At 43.8% G+C, this 21,902-nt stretch overlaps 1 protein-coding gene and 1 pseudogene across 2 annotated transcripts; one reads left to right on the forward strand and one right to left on the reverse strand.

Moving 5' to 3' along the window:
• Positions 1-1,031: 1,031 nt before the first annotated feature.
• LOC122473567 lies at positions 1,032-2,353 on the reverse strand (annotated as a pseudogene).
• Positions 2,354-4,979: 2,626 nt separating this feature from the next.
• C1S (complement C1s) lies at positions 4,980-14,682 on the forward strand. Of its 2 annotated transcripts, none has more exons than XM_043561885.1 (12): positions 4,980-5,267; positions 6,222-6,333; positions 6,584-6,791; positions 6,923-7,100; positions 8,204-8,329; positions 8,774-8,973; positions 9,186-9,339; positions 9,779-9,894; positions 10,308-10,386; positions 10,874-11,002; positions 12,048-12,122; positions 13,435-14,682. In XM_043561885.1, exons 2-12 carry the CDS (start codon positions 6,311-6,313, stop codon positions 14,232-14,234), a joined length of 2,088 nt encoding a protein of 695 aa, XP_043417820.1. In that variant the 5' UTR covers positions 4,980-5,267; positions 6,222-6,310; the 3' UTR covers positions 14,235-14,682. The 2 variants fall into 2 exon arrangements, with proteins under 2 accessions (XP_043417820.1, XP_043417822.1); XM_043561887.1 differs by having other exon boundaries at positions 5,085-5,267; positions 6,167-6,333.
• Positions 14,683-21,902: the final 7,220 nt, after the last annotated feature.

Genomic DNA, 21,902 nt, shown 5'->3' on the forward strand with positions numbered 1-21,902 from the left:
AGGGAAATGTGTCATATAGAAGGACCCCATATGGTAAATGTAGAATGCCCAGATTAGCCTTTTCCTAGATGATGTCTTTCAGTGGTGTTTAAGTTCACAAGATATGGATTCTGAACAGTTGGCATAAACCAAGGGGCATTAAGGTGAGATCAAAAACTAAGACGGGGCGCCTGGGTGGCTCAGTCGGTTGAGCATCCGACTTCAGCTCAGGTCATCATCTCACGTTCCGTGAGTTCGAGCCCCGCGTCGGGCTCTGTGCTGACAGCTCAGAGCCTGGAGCCTGTTTCAGATTCTGTGTCTCCCTCTCTCTGACCCTCCCCTGTTCATGCTCTGTCTCTCCCTGTCTCAAAAATAAATAAAACGTTGAAAAAAAACACCCCCAAAACTAAGATTTTCTCTTTCCCTCAGATGCTACTGAATTTCTTCTTCAGTCTTTGGCAACATGAAGTACTGGGTTTTGGAAATATAATTTTAATTTTTCCTGGGATGTCTTCTTTGGGGTCTGGGGATGGCTTGTTTTAGAAATTTTGTGGTGGTGGGGCTAGTGTTACGATATTCTTGTGTCTCATGAACTCTTTGGACTTTCCAAAACTGGGCTCAGGAAAGGTGTGCCTCAGAGCTATCTGCACAGTCTCTGGGATTTTGCAGGAACTAAATCATTGTGGCTCAGGCTGCAGCCACTCAAGGAGCCACACCACCGCTCAGGTATGGAAACCCCATAGCTGAGACTCAACTGAACACAAATTGGGACTGATGGTTTCATGAGTTTAACTTAAGAACTTTGGGCTTCAGTACCTTTGGGATTTCTTTTGCAATGAGATTTGGACTTTGATTTTGGAGTTTGATAATGAGAAGTTTTAAAATAGTTGTTCATATTGGCAACACCTCTTTATTGTTGGCATTTTATTGTTGGAATTCCTTCCTCCTTTCCTTTCCTTTCCTTTCCTTCCTTTTCCTTCCTTCCTTCCTTCCTTCTTTCCTTCCTTCCTTCCTTCCTTTCTTTCTCTTTCTTTCTTTCTTCCTCTTTTCCTTCCTTTCTCTTTCTTCTTTCTTTCTTTCTTCTTTCCTCTCTGATGACACCCAACACTATACTAGTGAGGAGCCTTGGTTTGGAGAGCAGATGCTGGGATGGACAAGAAGCGCCCATCTCAGGAGATTTTCCTGGACATCAGGTGTTCCTCCACGCAGATTTCGAGAAAACACCATCCTTGATGAAATCCCCAGAGGGCCGCGCTGTGACTGCCAAGCAGCGGGGGTAGGGGGCGCCCTAGGCACAGCAGGGCTTCGATGTCAGGCTTCATGTGGATGGTTAGAAAGCAGCAGCTGTCCCTGCGCATAGGCACACCATCTGGGCCTACCAGGAACTTCTCGAAATTCCAGGTGACGTCGGTGGGGACACTGGAGACCAGATGATGAACTTGGGGTGGGTCGTGCGCGCAGTGGCGTCGTCACTAGGGGCAGGCGGAGCCTACCGCAGGAAGGTGAAGAAGGGGTGCGTCTGCGCGCTGTTCCCCTGGCACTTAGCGTGAAGTTGGGCTCGAACCAGCTACGGCGTGGGAAGTACTCAGGGAATTTCGGATCTCTTTGTTCTTGGCATTCTCCTGATGCACGATCTGCTTGCAAGAGAAGCGGAGCACCACAGGCCTGGGGCCCGAGGTGCGGCGGCAGCTCCTTCATCTGGGCGTAGTCCCGGACGGTTGTGCCTGAGAGCAACGCCACGTTCTCCTGTCAGCACTTGTCCTGCAGGGAACCCAGGCCCTGGGCTCCCCGCAGGCCAGCAGGCACTCAGAGGTCTACACCCAGAGCGGGGCCTCGAGTAGAGAGGCGTACGGCGCGGGCTGTCAGGACAAGAATTTCTATTGTTGGAATTCTTAATACCGTCATTTAATCCCATTGCAGAGCTCTGATAGCTGTCTTGGCTGACAAGGCTGGGTGTAATCTGGGATGGGAATGGAATAGGTGAATTTCCAACCTTGGGTGCGGAATATACTTAACGTTAATGGATTGTTCAGAATCATTTGGGGCGGGGGGCTTCTGGGGCCAGTGGTGCTGGAGGACACAAAAGGGGAACAGTGGTTGGTGTTGGCCGAATGGAGCCCTCATTAGATTGCTGAGCCTTTCTCCCAGGTAGTCTGCCTACCTCATTGTATGCTTAATTGTCAAATCTAACAGGTTAAAGAAGAAAAGCCTTGGGAGTGTTGGGGGGAAATATTTGTACTACCTCTGATAGATCTTTCCCGATGGAGAGAGCTCCATGATATGACTCTTGTGGCCACTCCATTCCATCACTCACAGCTCTGGGGAGATAGAGTGATTTATCTACCTGGTAAAGGCGGAAAGAATACGTGGGCATGTCCTTACCTTGGCCCTTCTTCCTCTTGGGAGTGAGCTGTCCAAGGGGAGCATGTATTCTCTATTTGAGAAGGCCTTCCCTGGACTAGCATTGTCTGTGTCTAGAAGGGTAATTCTTTTTTTTTTTTTTTTTTTAAAGCTTATTTATTTTGGGGGGCGAGAGGGGCAAAGAGAGAGAGAGAGAGAGAATCCCAGGTGGGTTCCACACTGTCAGCGCACAGCCCAGTGTGGAACTTGAATCCACCAACCGTGAGATCACGACGTGAGCCAAAACCAAGAGTCGGATGCGTAACTGACTGAGCCACCCAGGCGCCCCTAGAAGGGTAATTCTAACTCTGGCAGTCAGTTAGCCACTATTTGGCTTTTACGCTAGGCTGCTTGCTCGATCTTGGCATTTATTGCAATTAGAGATATTACTTTGGCCTCCGTTTGCTGCTTTTGTTTTATTTCTCCATCTCTCTAGAACTTGGAATGCAAAGAGGGATGGTATTATTCAGCCCCTTAGAGACCCTAACATTGTGAATATGATAGTTAGGATTCTGAGTAGCACTAGTGCTCATATCCTAAAATGTACTTCTCATGTTTGTGGCGCTTGGGTAGCTCAGTCGATGAAGCATTTGAGTCTTGATTTCGGCCCAGGTCATGATCTCATGGTTAGCGAGATTAAGCCCCATGTTGGGCTCTGTACTGGCTGTGTGGAGCCTCCCTCGAATTCTCTGTCTCCCTCTCTCTCTCTGCCCCTCCCCCCCCCTTTCTCAAAAATAAATAAACTTAAAAAAACTCCACTTGAATCAATCAATCAATCAATCAAGATAAAATGTCCTTTTCATGTTTATACCCATGTGTGTTAGTTACATTTGATACTAACACGGAAGGTTCTAAATTTGCGGTTTGTATATTAGCATTGTCACCACAGCTGGGGTTCAGATGGCCCTGAGGATGGCAATAAGCACCATCATTTTTATGACTCCCCAGGATACTGAGAAGATTATGTAACATGTCCCCTGTCACTGTAAGAGCCCTTGGCTTGACCTCTTGCTGACCCAGGGAAGGTAGCAGGGCCCAGAGATGTCCTCACATGTGTCTTGAGATTTAGAGGGGAAAATAAAATAATCTAGTTGGATGGCAAAATTGAAAAGGAGAAGTCAAAACACGGAAGAGTAGGAGAGAGTCACTAACTTTTCTGGTGAGTGTTGAATTCAGAAGGAAAAGGGGAAGGAATCCTGGACAATTTGGTAAGATGCTTTCTTTTTCTCGCCGTGTGCTGACGCATGCTGTGAAGCAGGCTTCGGGCTCTGAGCCATCAGCACAGATCATGACCATGAGATCATGACCTGAGCTGAAGTTGGATGCTTAACCGACTGAGCCACCCAGGCGCCCCTCTTTCACTGTTTCATTAGAGTCTTCTGACAGCCATGTAAGGTAGGCAGAATTGATGTTATCTGTCTCTGTTTTATACTTGAAGAAGCTGAGAAGTTAGGTAATGAACCGGTCCTGGACCCGTCCTTTGATTCCAGGCCCAGTGCAATCGATTTCAAGGCACGTGGTTTCCCCCAACATTTGAATGCTCCTGAAATCAAGATTCATCTTATAATCAATGATATATCACAGTTTAACTGGCAAGTGTTTATTCCTAGTGGTGTGTAAAAGAAGGGAGCATCTTCCTTCGATAAGGTATAGATTCACTGGAATGCAGTCACCAAATAGGGGTAGGAAGTAAAAAGGGACACAAAGAGGAGGTGAGAGATCAGGGAAGACTTTGCGCCGTCCCTTGGTCCCTTAGCTGCAACTTTGAATTCCAAAAGCCTTTTTGTGTTTGTGTGTGTGTGTGTGTGTGTGTGTGTGTGTGTGTGTATGTGTGTTGTTGTTTGTTTGTTTGCTTGTTTTCAAGTTTGACACCAAAACCTATTTGGTGGCAACACCTGACCTGAACCGATGTAAGGTAATTTATAGCTATAAGGAATGTATAAATGTCATATTTAATTATAACCAAATTATATAATTTTAGTTATTCCGCTTACTGTGAAGATCAATATGTTTAGCTGCAGAAATATTAATGTTTGATAATGGAGCATTGTCCCAGCCCCTTGAGGGGAGGGGGGGGAGAAGGTGTTACCTAACATTGGGGCCATGTCCTGCACTGCCTTTCTAAAATCTGTAAAATTCTGAATTTTGAAACCCGTCGGGACCCAAGGGTTATGGATAAGAGACCGGACTGTATCTGAACTGGGGCTTGGTTGGTGGATAGGATTTCGATGCTTGGAGGGGATTTTAGGAAGAGGAAGAGCATCATCCCACACCAGCTCGGGTCTAGGTCTAAGTCATTATCTAACCATAAAATTTGCTTTAAGGGCAGCGATGAGAGGCATTTTTGGTAAGTACTCTCCCTTAAGTCGTGATTCATACACAGTTGGAGGGTTGGACCTTCTGGGTTTGGCTTTTCCCCCACCATATTAATCCCCTCCTTTTCCTACAAGTCACCTGACTTCTGTGAAAACTCTGTTAACACACCCTTTGGCTGAAAAAGAACGTTGGGCAATCGGTGGAATTTCCCTCTCCTCCTTTCTCCCCCTGGAGCCCCAGATGCAGGGACCTCAGTCCTGACCGGAGTATGCAGTTCTTGTTTCAAAAGCAGAGGGAGCTCCAAGATCAAGGCTGAGTTACCCTTTCCCTATGTCCTGGTCTCCCAGCCCCCCCCCCCCCTTCCCCCGTTTGTTTAGATCAGGGAATTTCAGACATGCACACTGGGGTAGAGAATCATATGAACAGAACCAGGACAGGGAGGCCGGCAGAGGTTCCTGCAGAGGGAGCGTCCAGGCCCTGAGCTGCTCTCCCTGCGAGTCGGCAGGGTCGCCCAGCATGCCCGCTGGCACGAGAGAGGGGACTGACCCACTTGCTCCCATCAGCTGCTGAAGGTAAAAACCTTAAAAACGGAAGAGCAGAGCTTTGATGGAAGACAAAAGAAAGGCAGAAAACTTCACATAGGAAGGTTGCGGGCAAAGATGGGGGGGGGGGGTGCTGGAAGGAGCTGAATAAAAGAAGGCAGAAGAGAGGCAACCTGTTTCTCTTAGGTTGGCCCCCCTCCCCCCCCCCCACACTACTTACCACTGTTTTTAGGGTTAGAAACATTTTTGGCAAGCCTGTTAACTTTGAAAAGAGATCTCCTCTTTTTAGTAAAGGGGGATAAAAAACCCCAAACAACAAACCCAAACCCTGGAAAATTAACATAGGAAATTGAGGGAATACCTTTCCTTTCCTTTTGTTTCTGGTCATTCAGCTGCCCTTCTTCTCATTTCCCACCCAACCCTGCGTCAGACCACTTCTCCCAAGGTCACTGCCTTCCCCTAGTAAAAGAAGCTCTTTCCTCCATCAGTGGTCGTCGGGAGCACCAAGAGAAATATGTGTGACAGTAAACATAGTAAAGAGAGCTGGCGTGAAGTGATAAGGGGGATCTTTGCCAAAAGAGGAGGGAGAAATGTCTTAGATGGATAGTCATGATGGGGAAAGACGCCCGAAAGCCTGAGTGGAAACGGGGATATTGTCTTGTGAGGGCAGGAGAGAGGCTGATAGAGAGGGGGCAGGGGTGGGGAGTAGGGGTGAAGGAGGGCAACAGGGAAGGAAGAAAATTGGGAGAAAGTGCTTATTCTTTTGGAGAAAAACTGGGAGAAGATCCTGAGAAGCAATGGGAGAAGGATTAGCTCTAGTTTTAGTCTAGAAAATGAATTGAAGTAGAACCAGGGAGGCGGGGAGAGGACAGGCCTCATGCGGTGATCAGTGTGCGGCTTTGTTTAGCTTGTGTGTTATTGTCACGAAGGTGACACTGAACCCCAGGTGACCCCACCACCAAAGAAGGTGCCTGTGTTTGTTAGACAAATACAGCCGGGCCTGCCACCCCTTTGCTCCAAAGTCCAGAGGTGCAGAAAGCCAGGACCAAGAGGCGTACCGCCGGTCACCAGGGATGAACAAATTGCCAGAGATGCGGTAAGTCATCCCGAGTCTACAGAGATGTACGTACATGGGCTCTATTCCCTTTATCTTCTCAAGAAGACAGCTCGGCTCTGAAGCCCAGGTTTTGGTTCAGCCTAGGCCTTTTTGCTTTATTCCAACGAGATTCTCCATGTGCTCTTGCCCTCTTCCTTTCCCCTGCCTTCTGCCCATGACAAATGCTAGAGCACTTCACTAGGCTGCCAGTACCTGGGTCACCCACGTCTCCGTATGTCTTTTCTTTCAGGTGCGTCTTCCTGTTTTCCCTTTTGGCATCCGCTTATGCTGAGCCTACTATGTATGGGGAGATCCTGTCCCCCAACTATCCTCAGGCATACCCCAATGAGGTAGAGAAATCTTGGGATATAGAAGTTCCTGAAGGGTACGGGATCCACCTCTACTTCACCCATCTGGACATAGAGCTGTCGGAGAACTGCGCATATGACTCAGTGCAGGTATATTATAATAAGCGCATAAAGGATAGGGCTGGGGGTGGTGGTGGAATGTTCTATTCCCTCTGTCCCCTTTTCTGACCTCCATGCCAAAATATTACCCTTTCTCAGCTTCCTTTTGATTCTTCTCTTAGATAATGTCAGGAGACTTTGAAGAAGGGAAACTCTGTGGGCAGAGGACCAGCAAGAGTCCCAACTCTCCCATCGTGGAAGAGTTCCAAATCCCGTACAATAAACTCCAGGTGATCTTTAAGTCAGACTTCTCCAATGAAGAACGTTTCACCGGGTTTGCTGCCTACTATGTCGCTGTAGGTAAGGCTCACCCCTCTTTATGTGCCTCATGGGTCCAGCTAAAAGATTAGAAGCAGAACAAACAGCAATTCAGCGAATAAGGATCCTGTTTGTAACTCTTTTTTTTTTTTTAACGTTTATTTATTTTTGAGACAGAGAGAGACAGAGCATGAATGGGGGAGGGTCAGAGAGAGAGGGAGACACAGAATCGGAAGCATGGTCCAGGCTCTGAGCCATCAGCCCAGAGCCCGACGCGGGGCTCGAATTCACGGACCACAAGATCGTGACCTGCGCTGAAGTCGGATGCTTGACCGACTGAGCCACCCAGGCGCCCCCCTGTTTGTAACTCTTAAGAGGTGTTGACTTGATTTGGGTCTGTCTTTCCAGGAATTGCCTTTGTGAAATTCAAACACGTGGTATCTTAGGGGTGATGATGATAATGGTAAAAATAGGTAATAAATAGTGATTTATTGAGAACCACTATAAACTGGGATTTTAAAACCCAGGAATTTTAAAATCCAGGAATTTTACCTATATTAACTTAAGCTTCACCTCAACTCTTCAAGGTGGGTATTATGATCTCCACTTAAAGATAAGGGAAGAGAAGACTAGGAAAGTTAAGTAACTTGCCAAGAATCACACGAAGAATGCGTGGTATTCAAACCCATCCAATGGCAAACAAACCTTCAAATTCTGGGTGCTTCTGTACCTAACTCCAGGTTAAAGTGAAGTTAGAACATCTCATAAGGCTGAACTGTTGTTTAGATTTAACGCAAGTGCCCAAATCCTATAAAGTGATAAATGTACTAATTGCTCCTCCCTGAAGAAGACATTTCATCATGTTGAGCCTATAGAGTGTTGTCTCTGGAGCCGAAATGCTCTGTGAGAAAGGCCAACGGTCTCTGGCATTGAGAGCTCCCTTATAGCTGTGAATGGCAGGGCACAAATCTCGAATCATATTTCAGGAGAGTAACACAGAATAATACCATCCTGAAAGGTGATGCACTCATTTATTTAAGTAACAGGCCATTCCTACCGTTTCTTACCCTTGTAAGGTTGGGTTTAAACTCATTCTTCCTTCTAAGTCTCTGTCCTTGACCTCAATCTTCCTCTGCTTTTTCTAGATGTAAACGAGTGCACAGACTTTGCCGATGCCCCTTGTAGCCACTTCTGCAACAACTTCATGGGTGGTTATTACTGCTCCTGCCCCCCAGAATACTTCCTCCATGATGATATGAAGAATTGTGGAGGTGAGCTTGGCATCAAGAGGGGTGCGTGTTCCCTGGGGTTTGGAATGGTTTGAGGCTTCAGTTAGATCTTTGTTGGCCTTTCTAATTTTGACTAGCCTCAGCCTTGCTTTGGCACCTATCTTTAGTTACCCATAAGCTGTGGAGGAGCCCCAAGAGTGGAGGAAGACAAGCCTACAGGGTCAAGTTAGTGAATTGGAGAGGAGAAATAGATGCCTGTAAAGAGTCTACCTGGGGCTGTTCATAACCATGAAAGGCTTTATCATATGCAATGTGATGGAAACTGAGTAGGCATTGGGTATCTCTACTGATTTGCATGGGGTATGTAATTGTGGCATGGGGGCTCCAGTTAGGGATGGTTAGTTCATGAGAAGAGTCACAGAATGGAGCAGGAACTCCTTTGCTTGACCCTATATTTGATTGCCCTTTTCTCTTTTTCTCCCATAGTCAATTGCAGTGGGGATGTATTCACGGCACTGATTGGGGAGATCACAAGTCCCAATTATCCCAATCCATACCCAGAGAATTCAAGGTGTGAATATCAGGTCCTCTTGGAGGAGGGATACCAAGTGGTCGTGACTGTGCGGAGAGAAGATTTTGATGTGGAACCAGCTGATTCAGGGGGCTATTGCCCTGACAGTTTAGTTGTGAGTGATGAATGATTAGTTTTCCTCCCAACTCACACAGATCAATTTCTCCCCAAAGACAAATTGTCTTTCCTTCTGCCCCTTCTTTTCTTCTTCTCCTTCTTATTTTATGTTACTTTTATTACTTTCTTTACTTTTGTCCCCTCCATTTTACCTACCTGTATCTTTTAGTTCTTTCTCTCTTCTGATTTCACCATTTTGTTTCTTTTCAGTTTGTTGCAAGAGACAAGCAATTTGGTCCTTACTGTGGTAATGGATTCCCTGGGCCACTAAATATTGAAACCAGGAGCAATGCTCTTAATATCATCTTCCAAACTGACCAAACAGAGCAAAAAAGGGGCTGGAAACTTCGTTACCATGGAGATCGTGAGTAACCTATAAGTTGTTCTTTGGTGCTACCGAAGTCCCCGGACAATGTAAAATCCAAACAGGTAGATTGTTGTATGGATAGTTCACCTGAGATACGTCACTTCTTCAGCAAGATCTAAACCTGTCAGTGGTCATTAGAAATGCCTGGACCTCTAGGAATCCTTCAACTGGGCTTGCGGGTGCAGATGACATGGAGTGGTTAGTATGTACAACTTGGGGTGGTTTGTTAGTATGTACTAACACAGCTGGGAGGATGAAACTGCCTTAATGACTCTTTCTGGAGTAGGTAAGGCCATATTGTTTTAGACATCTGCATTGGAATGTTAAGCATCAGAACTAAGGATGACTGAATGATTTTAGAAAGTGTGAAGGTGATGGAAATAGAATAGAGATTCTCCAACTATTTGGTAATTTGATTCCCCCTGTTCTTTCCAAGCAATCCCTTGTCCCAAAGATGTCACTGACAATTCTGTTTGGGAGCCTGAGAAAGCAAAATATGTGTTCAAAGATGTGGTGAGGATAACCTGCCTGGAAGGGTTTGAAGTCGTACAGGTAAAGTACAAATTCAGGGGCTTCTCCCTAATCTCTAAGTCAGGATGAGCATACTGGAATTATCTAATGGTTTACTGAATGTCCTTGTTTGAGCAAGGTATAACCCCTTTTCCATAAACAGAATACTGCAGGATCTTTAGTCCCTCCTTGTAAGTCATGGAGCTCCTTGGCCCGATTGACATTCTCCTTCTGCTTTCAGTCTTCTTGAGGAAGGGATTCTGATATGCTGGGACAAAGTTGTCTTTTAGCCTCCACTCCTGGGTGCTTTGGGTCATTCTGCTAAGATAAGATGTCCCCAAACTTCTTATGGTCAGGACTCCTCATTGATCCAAGGCCAGAGATAGATTCCATTCTTGATTTTGGCTTCTCATATCTCTCCTTATAAATTAATGGTGATGTGTATTATTCTCCAGGGAAATGTTGGCTCGAGATCTTTCTATTCTACTTGTCAAAGTGATGGAAAGTGGAGTAATTCCAAACTGAAATGTCAACGTATGTATCTCTTTAAAATGGGACTTTTTTTTTTTTTCCTTTCCAAGGGAATTGAAAGATGGGTTCATCAAGATTCAAATTCATGTTTTCCTCTTAGGTTTGTGAGAGAGTGGGTTGGATTTTTTGAAGAGAAGCCAGCCAATTAATTGCCAGCCCAGTTCTGGTCCTAGACTGGCCAGATTAGCATGCTTCTTTCAAAGAAAGAGGCTGTGGGGTTGGTAGACTTAGTAGCACCAAAGAGGTCCATTCCTGGCTTCTGCAGGGGCCTCCACCAACCACTGAGAAGCTACTACTCCTTATAGCTTTCAAGGGGCTATCTGATTTGGCAGGACTCAGTCACCTGGGGAGATTCAGCCCAGGTGTCCTTATGGATGTGTGGGTGGGGAAGGAGTGAAGAGCATGGCCTGGAGGATAGAACTGGCTCCAATGACTCCTTTTGGAAGGAAGTGGCTTTCCTGACCATCACTCTCCTGCCTTCCTCTGATAGCTGTGGACTGTGGAATTCCTGAACCCATTCAGCATGGTACAGTCGAAGATCCAGAAGATACTTTATTTGGTTCTGTCATTCGCTATACTTGTGAGGAGCCATATTACTACATGGAAAATGAAGAAAGTGGTAGGTTTCTTTGACTAGGGAAAAGAGGAGAAAGTGAGAGTTGGAGAGTGAATAGTGCACTCTTTCTGGCTTGGAGAGAATTTGGAGAGAAATGAAGGAGATGGGATGGATTTTATTTATTCTCTTGGCTTGGTCTAGAGATGCAGTTTTCCTATGGGATATAGGATCATGCGTAGAGAATCAAAGAGGTCACCTAGCTCGGTTTCACAACTGTGGCCGGAATTCCCCCTATGATATCCATATTCATGTGGTTATCCAGCTTTTGGCCAATTATTTAATGTAGAACCTACGGGAGTAATGCTTCCAGTGTCAAGTCACCATACCAAATGATTGCTTAAAAAAAAAAAAATATATATATATATATATATATACACACACACACACACACACACACATATATTATATATATATATACACACATGTATATGTATATATATACATATACATATGTATATGTATACATACTTATATGTAAATATATATATATTTAATGTTTATGTATTTATTTTGTGGGAGGGAGAGTGCAAGCAGGGGAGGGGCAGAGAGAGAGAAAGGGAGAGAGAGAATTTGAAGCAGGCTCTGCATTGTCAGTGCAAAGCCTGATGAGGGGCTCACACTCATGAACTGTGAGATCATGACCTGAGCCAAAATCAAGAGTCAGATGCTCAACTGACTGAGCCACCCAGGCGCCCCCAAATGCCTGGCTTTCTTGATGGAGGGGACTTGGCAGTACTAGATGAAAGATGGGTTAAGACATAATATGTACCACCTTGTTGCTTTTAATTGAATTTATTTTCCCACTGGAAGCATTTTTCCAATCTCTACTGTAACCCTCTTTCTGCTTAGGGGACTCTTCCTTTCCCTCCTTTGGCCGAATAGAGGACAGAAGGATTGTTTCGAGGGTGTTCTCAACATTCTGTTCTAGTTGATTTGATTCGATTCCCTCCTCAAACGCCAGAGTTGTGGAGGCTCTGAATGAAAGGGGGGGGATGGAAGAGAGAAGATGTGGTGGTGAGTGTGTCCTGTGTCCCTTGTGCTATTCCAGGGGAGTATCGCTGTGCTGGCAACGGGAGCTGGGTGAATGAGTTTCTGGGCACCGAGCTACCAAAATGTGTTCCAGGTAATCAGGGCTCAGGGTTGGGGAGAGACCACAGACATAGGTGGAGGTGAGGGGGCCCACTCTCTGAAAGTAGCTGCAGTCTTTTTGGGAAAGGACTTAAGACTCTGGGTCTAGCCCAGGGAGGTGGAGATAGCACTGGGCTGTGGGCCCGCCAGGGCCTTGGGGAATTCCTCCACCGCCCTGACTCAGGCCAACTGACAGGAAATAGAAAATCAGCCAGTGACAGTTGGTGGCAGAGGGAGGGCCAGTTAAGTTCGGTAAAGTAGATGCAATAAGGGGATAAAGAATTGCTAAAAACAGGGCCCGAAAATTGAGAGTGAGGATTCCGCATGCAGAAACAAGACCAGCTGAATAGCTCAGTTATTATGTAAAAGTCTATATGGCAACAAGATACAGAGGAATAAAAGAAAGGAAGAGTTGCAGACAGATCAGAGTTGAATAGAAGAAGGCTTTCAGGCAAAGCCAGAATAATACTGATGATCCTGTAGTAACAACAGTGTTATTGAGAGCTAGGGACTGAGCTAATTAATCGCATTTATTATCTCATTCCAGTCCTTGCAACAACCCTTTGAGGTGTTACTAGTTCCGTTTCAGAGATGAGTGAACTGAATACAAGGTCACAGAGTTAGTAACAGGCAGCAGTAGACTTTAACCCAGGTCTGTCTGAGTCCAAAGCCTGATATTATGCTCAACTCAGAGTCCACTCAGGCTGACTACTGAGGGATTTAGGTAAACTGACTTGGTCTGGAATAAAATTCAGTGGTAGTTGCATTCGGTAATGGGAAAATATTCAGGCCTGGAATCAATGGGGAATTGAAATGAATGATGAAAGAAGAGAACCCTCTCTTTGCCCTACCTCCATGGATTACTAGGAGGGCCTTCGGTACAGAAGGCGACAAGCATTTGGTCTGGGCATCAGAAGGAGGTAGAACGCCTGCCTCCTCCATCATCTGTATAAGGAAAGAATTTCCCAGCACTGCCTCCAGTTGGGCCGCTGTCCCCATGTGCTCAACCTAGGATGAAGTATACCTCTAGAGGGCTGTTTTCATAGTGTGAGGCACTAGCTCATTTGGACTCCTCAGTTCACACACCAGACTCTCTCCCATGAGCCTGCCTGGCTTTGGAAAAGTGAGATGTTTGGTGATTACATTCAGGATGAGTCAGATACTCAGATGGTTGACCAAATGGAGGGTTGGCCCTATTGTGCTAGAGAATTGTGAAGCCCGGCAAGTTTTTGAGTAGTTGGAGGATCTGTAGGAGGCCAATAATTTATTTCTTATTCCCTCTCCACCTTGTTCTTGTTCTTTCCTAGTCTGTGGTGTTCCCAGTAAGCCCTTTGTAGGAAGACAGAGGATATTTGGAGGATCTGTTGCAGATATTCAAAATTTCCCCTGGCAAGTCTTCTTTTCAGACCCACGGGCTGGTGGGGCTCTCATTGATGAGTACTGGGTGCTGACAGCCGCCCACGTCGTGGAGAGAAACCATAACCCAGGAATGTACGTTGGGTCCACCTCAGTACTCCGCTCAGATCTGACAAAAACCAAGATGCTTACTGCTGAGCGTGTGATTATTCATCCGGGTTGGAAATTGTTGGATGACCCAGAGTCACGGAAGAATTTTGACAATGATATTGCACTTGTGCAGCTGAAAGAGCCCGTGAAAATGGGACCCACTGTCTCCCCTATCTGCCTGCCAGGTACCTCCTCAGAATACAATCCCTCAGTGGGAGACCTGGGACTGATCTCAGGCTGGGGCCGAACAGAGAAAAAAGATCATGTGCGCCAGCTCAGAGGGGCAAAGTTACCCATTGCTCCCTTAGAAAGGTGCCGGGAGGTGAAAGGGGAAAATCTTAAACTGGATATAAATGCCTTCGTTTTCACTAATAACATGATCTGTGCTGGAGGACAGAAGGGTGTTGATAGCTGTGAAGGGGACAGTGGCGGAGCTTTTGCTGTACAGATCCCCAGTGTAGAGACCCCCAAATTCTATGTAGCTGGTCTGGTGTCCTGGGGCCCTCAGTGTGGAACCTATGGAATCTACACACGAGTAAAGAACTACATTGACTGGATAAAGAAGACAATGCAGGAAAATAGTCCCCCCAGTATGGACTAATCCATACATACACCACCAGCTTCTTCAAGGGCTATGACCAATCCATTTGCTTTCTGTTCCTCTCAATATTCCCACGATTTCACTATGACTGAAAAAAGACCTGGGAGTGTGATTTAAATAGAACTTGATTGTTGGGGTACTTGGCTGGCAGGAGTGTTTGAACATTACATTGTGCTGGCCATTCGGTGTGGTCTGAATCTGTGGGGGTCCTCTCCCTTGAATACCGACTATGGATAACATGAGAAGGATGCTCCTATCTTGTGCTATTCCCTAGTGAGTCCCCTCTCCCCCCTCCTGATGATTGCCTGGCGTTACGGTTCTGATTGTGAAATTTATTGTTGGGCATACCCTTGATTTTTTTGTTTCCCCTTTACTGTTTGAAGTTCCACTTACCTTATCATACTCAGTGTCTACTATCTACTTGTAATAAATCATGTTTAAAAACTCAGTTTTGGCTGACTTGACTTATTCCACATCAGGACCTCAGCCCCAGAAAAGGGCGAGGAAAGGGCTGTTGTGTCATGGAAATTCAGTCATCTAGTAGCTAATATTTAATTGTCATGAAAAGGCAATTCAGATTTTCTCCTCTCTTCCAATTGAGATTTATTGAATATTGTGGGTCAGCACGAATGTCATCAGCACAAGGTGCCATAAGGTGCGTTTGAAATTTTTTTAAAAATTTTTTTAACGTTTTATTTATTTTTGAGACAGAGAGAGACAGAGCATGAACGGGGGAGGGGCAGAGAGAGAGGGAGACACAGAATCGGAAGCAGGCTCCAGGCTCTGAGCCATCAGCCCAGAGCCCGACGCGGGGCTCGAACTCACGGACCATGAGATCGTGACCTGAGCTGAAGTCGGACGCTCAACCGACTGAGCCACCCAGGCGCCCCTGAAATTCATGAAACAAACCCGAACCTCATGCAGAAGTCCACAAACGACAGTTAGAATTGGCTGTTTAAGATCTTTAAGTATAACATTTTGAGGTATGAATTATTTGTGTCTCTGAAAATTAATTTTCCTTTAATACTCATTTGTATAATACAATATTTTTTGGCATAATACAATATTATGGCTTAATAAAGAAGAAAAGAAGAAATTGAACACGCTCTTATCTGCTTTCCTCGTGGCTTTGATCAGTTGTCAGTCAGGCAACAATGCTTTCTCTGGATTAAACTCTGTGCCATGACATTATAGCTGAAAATTCTGGTGAGGATGGATGGACCCAAAGACTCTCCCTTCTATTCTTTGACAAGGGAGTGAAAATTAAAAACAAAAACAAAAACAACACAACCTTCCTCCTCCCCACAAGATGGATTAGGAATGAAAAACGACCACACAATTGAGACTAGTATTTTTTTCTTAACGTTTATTTGTTTCTGAGAGATACAGAGACAGAGTGCGAGTGGGGGAGGGGCAGAGAGAGAGGGAGACAAAGAATCCGAAGCGGGCTCAGGGCCCTGAGCGGTCAGCACGGAGCCCGACACGGGGCTTGAACCCACAAACCATGAGATCATGACCTGAGCCCAAGTCGGACACCTAACCGACTGAGCCACCCAGGCACCCCTGAGACTAGTATTTTTAAAACTGTGGACAGGAGGCCTGTCTTAGGGTGCCAGTTGCCTTAACTGGGTGTCTTATGAAGGCCTCAGGCTGAGAGTTAAAAGTAGTTCAGGAAGACTCCGGTCTGTTTGACGGGACATGAGGCTTTTAGGAGACCAGTTTTTTGGTTTTGTTTTTACACAAAAAGTGTGTGTGTGTGTTTTACACAAAGGGTGTGTATTTGGGGCCCATCAAGAAAGGACTTTCGTTTTTCATAGACCAAAAGGGCTAAATTCAACAGTTGACCTTAGACTGGAGGTTAACACATGTTGAAGTAACCAGAATTGTAACTGAAGGTCTGAAGAATCAAAGGAGAAATAATTGAAATAATAGGGGAAAACAGGTAGCCTGGAATCCGACAAATAACAGACAAAGAAAGCCCATCCAGGCCAGAATCATCAGTCTATTTGGGTTTTTCCCTTGCTAATGAGCTGGGGTATTCCCTCATTGCCTCATCTGGGCAGAATTCCCTCATTGTTGCTGCCTTATGCAGTAGGATGGTTATGGTTTTTGCATGGTTAACTTTACTACAAGATCATTACTTCGGGTGTATGGCAGAGAGGGGTTCTAAATGCATCATCCTCAGAGACTTTAGAGCCAGGAAGGACTCGTCACCAAGGCCTAGAGAATCATGCACTGTGATTTAAAGGGTATCAGTCAGACTGCCTCACATATCACTTGGGAATGATGTATGTCTGCTTCACCTGAAACTCAGGAAAAGACAACTTAAAGAAAAGTTTTTTTTTTTTTTTTTTTTTTTTAATTTTGTTGGGAGACAGAGAGAGACAGAGTGTGAGTGGGGGAGGGGCAGAGAGAGAGGGAGACAGAATCTGAAGCAGGTTCTGGGCTCTGAGCTGTCAGCACAGAGACTGATGTGGGGCTGGAGCCCACGAACTGTGAGATCATGACCTGAGCCAAAGTCAGATGCTTCACTGACTGAGCCACCCAGGAGCCCCAGGAAAAGACAACTTTTAAAAAAAAAAAATTTTTTTTTAACGTTTTATTTATTTTTGAGACAGAGAGAGACAGAGCATGAACGGGGGAAGGGCAGAGAGAGGGGGAGACACAGAATGGAAGTAGGCTCCAGGCTCTGAGCCATCAGCCCAGAGCCCAACACGGGGTTCGAACTCACGGACCACGAGATCATGACCTGAGCTGAAGTCGGACGCTCAACCGACTGAACCACCCAGGCGCCCCAAGACAAGACAACTTTTTAAAAGCAGGTCAGGGGCGCCTGGGTGGCTCAGTTGGTTGAGCGTCCGACTTCGGCTCAGGTCATGATCTCACAGTTCGTGGGTTCGAGCCCCGCATCAGGCTCTGTGCTGACAGCTCAGAGCCCGGAGCCTGCTTCGGATTCTGTGTCTCCCTCTCTCTCTGCCCCTCCCCCACTCACACTCTGTCTCTCTCTCTCTCCTTCAAAAATAAATAAACATTAAAAAAAATTAAAAAAAAATAAAAGCAGGTCAATGGTCACACTTTGGTCAGAAGAAAATGGACTGGTGGATCAGTTTCTCACGCCAGGGAGAATAGAAGGTGCCCAGAGTCCAAGAGGACTTGATGGAAGGAACCTAGTTGAAACCGGGCTAGCCCAGAAGGTGCTCGTGGAATTTTGAGACCTTCTAAATTTGCTTTTAGTATGATTCCTAGAATCAGCAATTTCTTCTGTGGAGATGTGACTTTATGCTTCCCGCATACCTGGTTTTTTTTAAACTAAAAATATGAGAAAACTATTTTTTCAACTTTATTGAGGTATAATTGACAAAATTGTAAAATATTTAAGGTATGCAATGTGATGATTTCATATACATGTATGCTGTGAAAGGTTCCCCCCCCACCCCCCCACCGTCACATTAATTAATTCATCGCCTCACATATTTACCCTTATAAATATTTTTTGGGTGGTGAGAACACTTTAAGCTCTACTCTTTTAGCACATTTCAATTATACACTATAGAGTTACCAGCTATAGTCACCATGCTATACATTAGATCCTCAGACTTTATTCATCTTACAACTGAAAGCTTTTACCTTTTTCCAAACTCTCCCTCTTTCCCCTACACCTCACCCCTGGCGACCACTTTTCTATTCTGTTTCTATGAGTTTGACTTAATTAATTAATTAATTAAAATTTTTTTTTAAGATTCCACATGTAAGCCATACCATGCAGTATTTGCCTTTCTCTGTCTGGCTTATTTCACTTAGCATAATGCCCTCCAGATTTGTCCACGTTGTCACAAATGACAGGATTTCCTTTTTCTAAAAAGCTGAATAATATTCCATTGTATGTAATAGACACCATATTTTCTTGATCCATTCATCTCTTGACCCTTAGGTTGTTCCATATCTTGGTTATTGTGGTTAATGCTGCAAAGAACATTGAAGTACAGACATCTCTTTGAGATAATAGTTTGGTTTCTCTTGAATATATATCCCGAGGAGGGATTGCTGGATCATATGTATTTTTATTTTTTATTTGCTAAAAAATATGTTTATTTTTAAGTAATTTCTACACCCATGTTGAGCTCGAACTTACCACTCCGAGATCGAGAAATGCACTGTCTACTGAGTGAGTCAGGCAGGCACCCCTGTATTTTTATTTTTAATTCCCTGAGAAATCTCCATACTGTTTTCCATGGTGACTGTAGCAGTTTACATTCTCAACAACAGTGTACAGGTGTTCCCTTTTCTCCACATCTTTGCCAGCATGTTATCTTTTTTTTTTTTTTAAATAGCTATCCTAATAGATGTGAGGTGATATTTAATTGTGGTTTTGATTTGCATCTCCCTGATGATTAGTGACACCGAGCACTTTTTAACGCACCTGTTGGTCATTGGTATGTCTTCTGAAAAATGTCTATTCAGGTCCTTTTCCCATTTTAAAATTGAGTTATTTCCCTTTTTGCCACTGAGTTGTAGTTGTTCTTGTGCTTTTGGGATATTAGCCCCTTATTGGATATGTGGTTTGCAAATACTTTCTTCCATTCTGTAGTTTTCTTTTTAGTTTTATTGATGGATTCTTTTCCTGAGCAGAAGATTTTTAGTTTGGTGTAGTCCTCCTTGCTTATTTTTGCTTTTGTTGCCTTTGCTTTTGGTGTCAAATAAAAAAAGTCATTGCCAAGACCAATGTCAAAGAGCTAACCTTCTATGTTTTCTTCTAGGTGGTTTATGGTTTTAGGTCTCATGTTTAAGTCCTTAGGATTAAAGACTTTTTTTCCAGTTAATTTTGGTGTATGGTGTAAGATAATGGTCTAGTTTTATTGTTTTGCATATGGCAATCCAGTTTTCCCAACACCATCTGTTGAAGAGACTATCCTTTTCCATTGTATGTTTTTGTCTCCATTTTATTTATTTCATTTATTTAAATTTTTTTTAATGTTTATTTTTGAAGGAGAGAGACAGATACAGTGTGAGCAGGGGAGGGGCAGAGAGAGAGGGAGACACAGAACCCAAGGCAGGCTCCAGGCTCTGAGCTGTGAGCACAGAGCCCAATGTGGGGCTCAAACTCATGAACCGTGAGATCATGACCTGAGCCAAAGTCAGATGCCCAACCAACTGAGCCACACAAGCGCCCCAATTTTCGGCTCCTTTTTACAAGATTAGTTGGCCATCCGTGTGGGTTTATTTTTAGGTTCTCTACTTTTTGCCATTGATCTGTGTGTCTGTGTTTATGCCAATACCATACTGTTTTAATTATTATAGCTTTGTAATATAGTTTGAAACCAGGAACTGCCTCCTTGGGTGCCTCCAACTTTGCCCTTCTTTCTCAAAATTGCTTTGGATACACAGGGTCTTTTGTGGCTTCATACAAATTTTAGGATTTTTTTTCTGTTCTGTGAAAAATGCCATTGGAATTTTGATAGGGATTGCACTCAGTCTATAGATGGCTTTAGGTAGTAGGAACATTTTAACAATATTAATTCTTCTAGTCCATTTATTTGTATCTTCTTCATTTTCTTTTATCAGTGTTTTATAGTTTTCAGTGTATAGGTCTCCCACTTTCTTGGTTAAATTTATTCCTAAATATTTTATTCTTTTTGAGGCTACTGTAAATAAGATTGTTTTCTTAATTTCTGATAATTTGTTGTTAGTGTATAGAAACACGAGTAATTTTTGTGTATTTATTTTATATCCTGCAACTTTACTGAACTTATCTATTAGTTCTAACAGTTTTATTTTGGTCGGATTTTAAGGGTTTTTCTATATGTTTTCATGTCATCTGCAAATAGAGGCAATTTTACTTCTTTTCCAATATGGATTCGTTTTATATCTTTTTCTTGACGAATTACTCTGGTTAGGACTTCTGGTACTATGTTGAATAAAAGTGGTGAGAGTGGGCATCTTTGTCTTGTTCCTTATTTTAGAGGAAAAGCATTCAGGGGAGCCTGGGTGGCTCAGTTGGTTAAGCATCCAACTTTGGCTCAGGTCATGATCTCATGGTTTGTGAGTTTGAGCCCTGCGTTGGGCTCTCCGCTGTCACCAGGGAGCCTGCTTCAGATCCTCTGTCTCCCTTTCTCTCTGCCCCTCTCCCATGGGCATGTGCTCACATGCTCTCTCTCTGTCTCTCAAAAAAAAACCTCTACAATCAACAAAACTAAAAGACAACTGACAGAATGGGAGAAGATATTTGCACATGACATATCAGATTAAGGGTTAGTATCCAAAATCTATAAAGAACTTATCAAACTCAATACCCAAAAAGCAAATAACCCATGAAGAAATAGGCAGAAGACATGAATAGATAGTTTTCCAAAGAAAACATCCAGATGGCTAACAGACACATGAAAAGATGCTGAAATCACTCATCATCAGGGAAATACAAATCAAAACCTCAATGAGATACCACCTCACACCTGTCAGAATGACTAAAATTAACAACTCAGGAAACAACAGATGTTGGCGAGGATGTGGAAAATGGGACCCCTCTTACACTGCTAGTGGGAATGCAAACTGGTACAGACACTCTGAAAAACCGCATGGAGGTTCCTTAAAAAATTAAAAATAGAACTACCCTACAACCCAGCAATTGCACTACTAGGTATTTATCCAATGGATACAGGAGTGCTGTTTTGAAGGGGTACATGCACCCTAATGTTTATAGCAGCACTATCCACAATAGCCAAGTTATGGAAAGAGCCCAAATGTCCATCGACTGATGAATAGATAAAGAAAATGTGGTATGTATATATATATATATATATATATATATATATACACAATGAAAAATACTCAGTGATCAAAAAGAATGAAATCTTGCCCTTTGCAACAACATGAATGGAACTAGAGTGTATTATGCTAAGCAAAAAAAGTCAGGCAGAGAAAGATAAATATCATATGATTTCCACTCATATGTGGAATTTAAGAAACAAAACAGATGAACATAGGGGAAGGGGAAGAAAGATAAGATGAAAAGAGACGAAAGCAAACTATAAGAGACTCTTAAATACAGACAACAAACTGAGGGTTGCTGGAGAGATGATGGATGGGGGGATGGGCTAAATGGGTGTTGGGCATTAAGGAGGGCACTTGTTGGGAGCACTGGGTGTCATATGTAAGTGATGAATTGCTAAATTCTACCCCTGAAATCATCGTTACACTATACATTAACTAACTTGGATTTAAATAAAATAAAAAAATATATATAATACTCAAAAAACCAAACATTAAAAAAATAAAAAAACAGGAAAATTTTTCAGATTTTCACTGTTTAGTATGATGTTAGCTATGGACTTGTTGCATATGGCCTTATTTGTTTTGAGGTACATTCCCTCTATATCCAGTTTGAGAGGTATTTATCATGCAATGATGTTGAATTTTGTCAATGCTTTTTCTGAACCTATTGAGATGCTTATATGATTTTTATCCTTTGTTTTGTTAATGTGGTGTGTTACACTGATTTGTGGATGCTGACCCATCCTTGCATCCTTGGAATGAAGCCCCCTTGATCATGCTGTTATAATCCTTTTAATGTTGATTATTTTTTTGAGGATTTTTGTATTTCTCCTCATCAGGGATTTTGGTCTGAACTTTTCTTGCAGGGTCTTGTCTGGCTTTGGTATCAGGGTGATGTTG

The sequence above is a fragment of the Prionailurus bengalensis genome, chromosome B4 (assembly GCF_016509475.1).
Source record: "Prionailurus bengalensis isolate Pbe53 chromosome B4, Fcat_Pben_1.1_paternal_pri, whole genome shotgun sequence".
Lineage (NCBI taxonomy): Eukaryota > Metazoa > Chordata > Mammalia > Carnivora > Felidae > Prionailurus > Prionailurus bengalensis.

Bases quoted from the DNA above. Each gene is read 5' to 3' on its own strand.
- C1S (XM_043561885.1), top strand. From the start codon at position 6,311: ATGAACAAATTGCCAGAGATGCG. The intron at 8,330-8,773 runs GTGAGCTTGGCA...TTTCTCCCATAG, and splicing joins TGATATGAAGAATTGTGGAG to TCAATTGCAGTGGGGATGTA. The intron at 8,974-9,185 runs GTGAGTGATGAA...GTTTCTTTTCAG, and splicing joins ATTGCCCTGACAGTTTAGTT to TTTGTTGCAAGAGACAAGCA.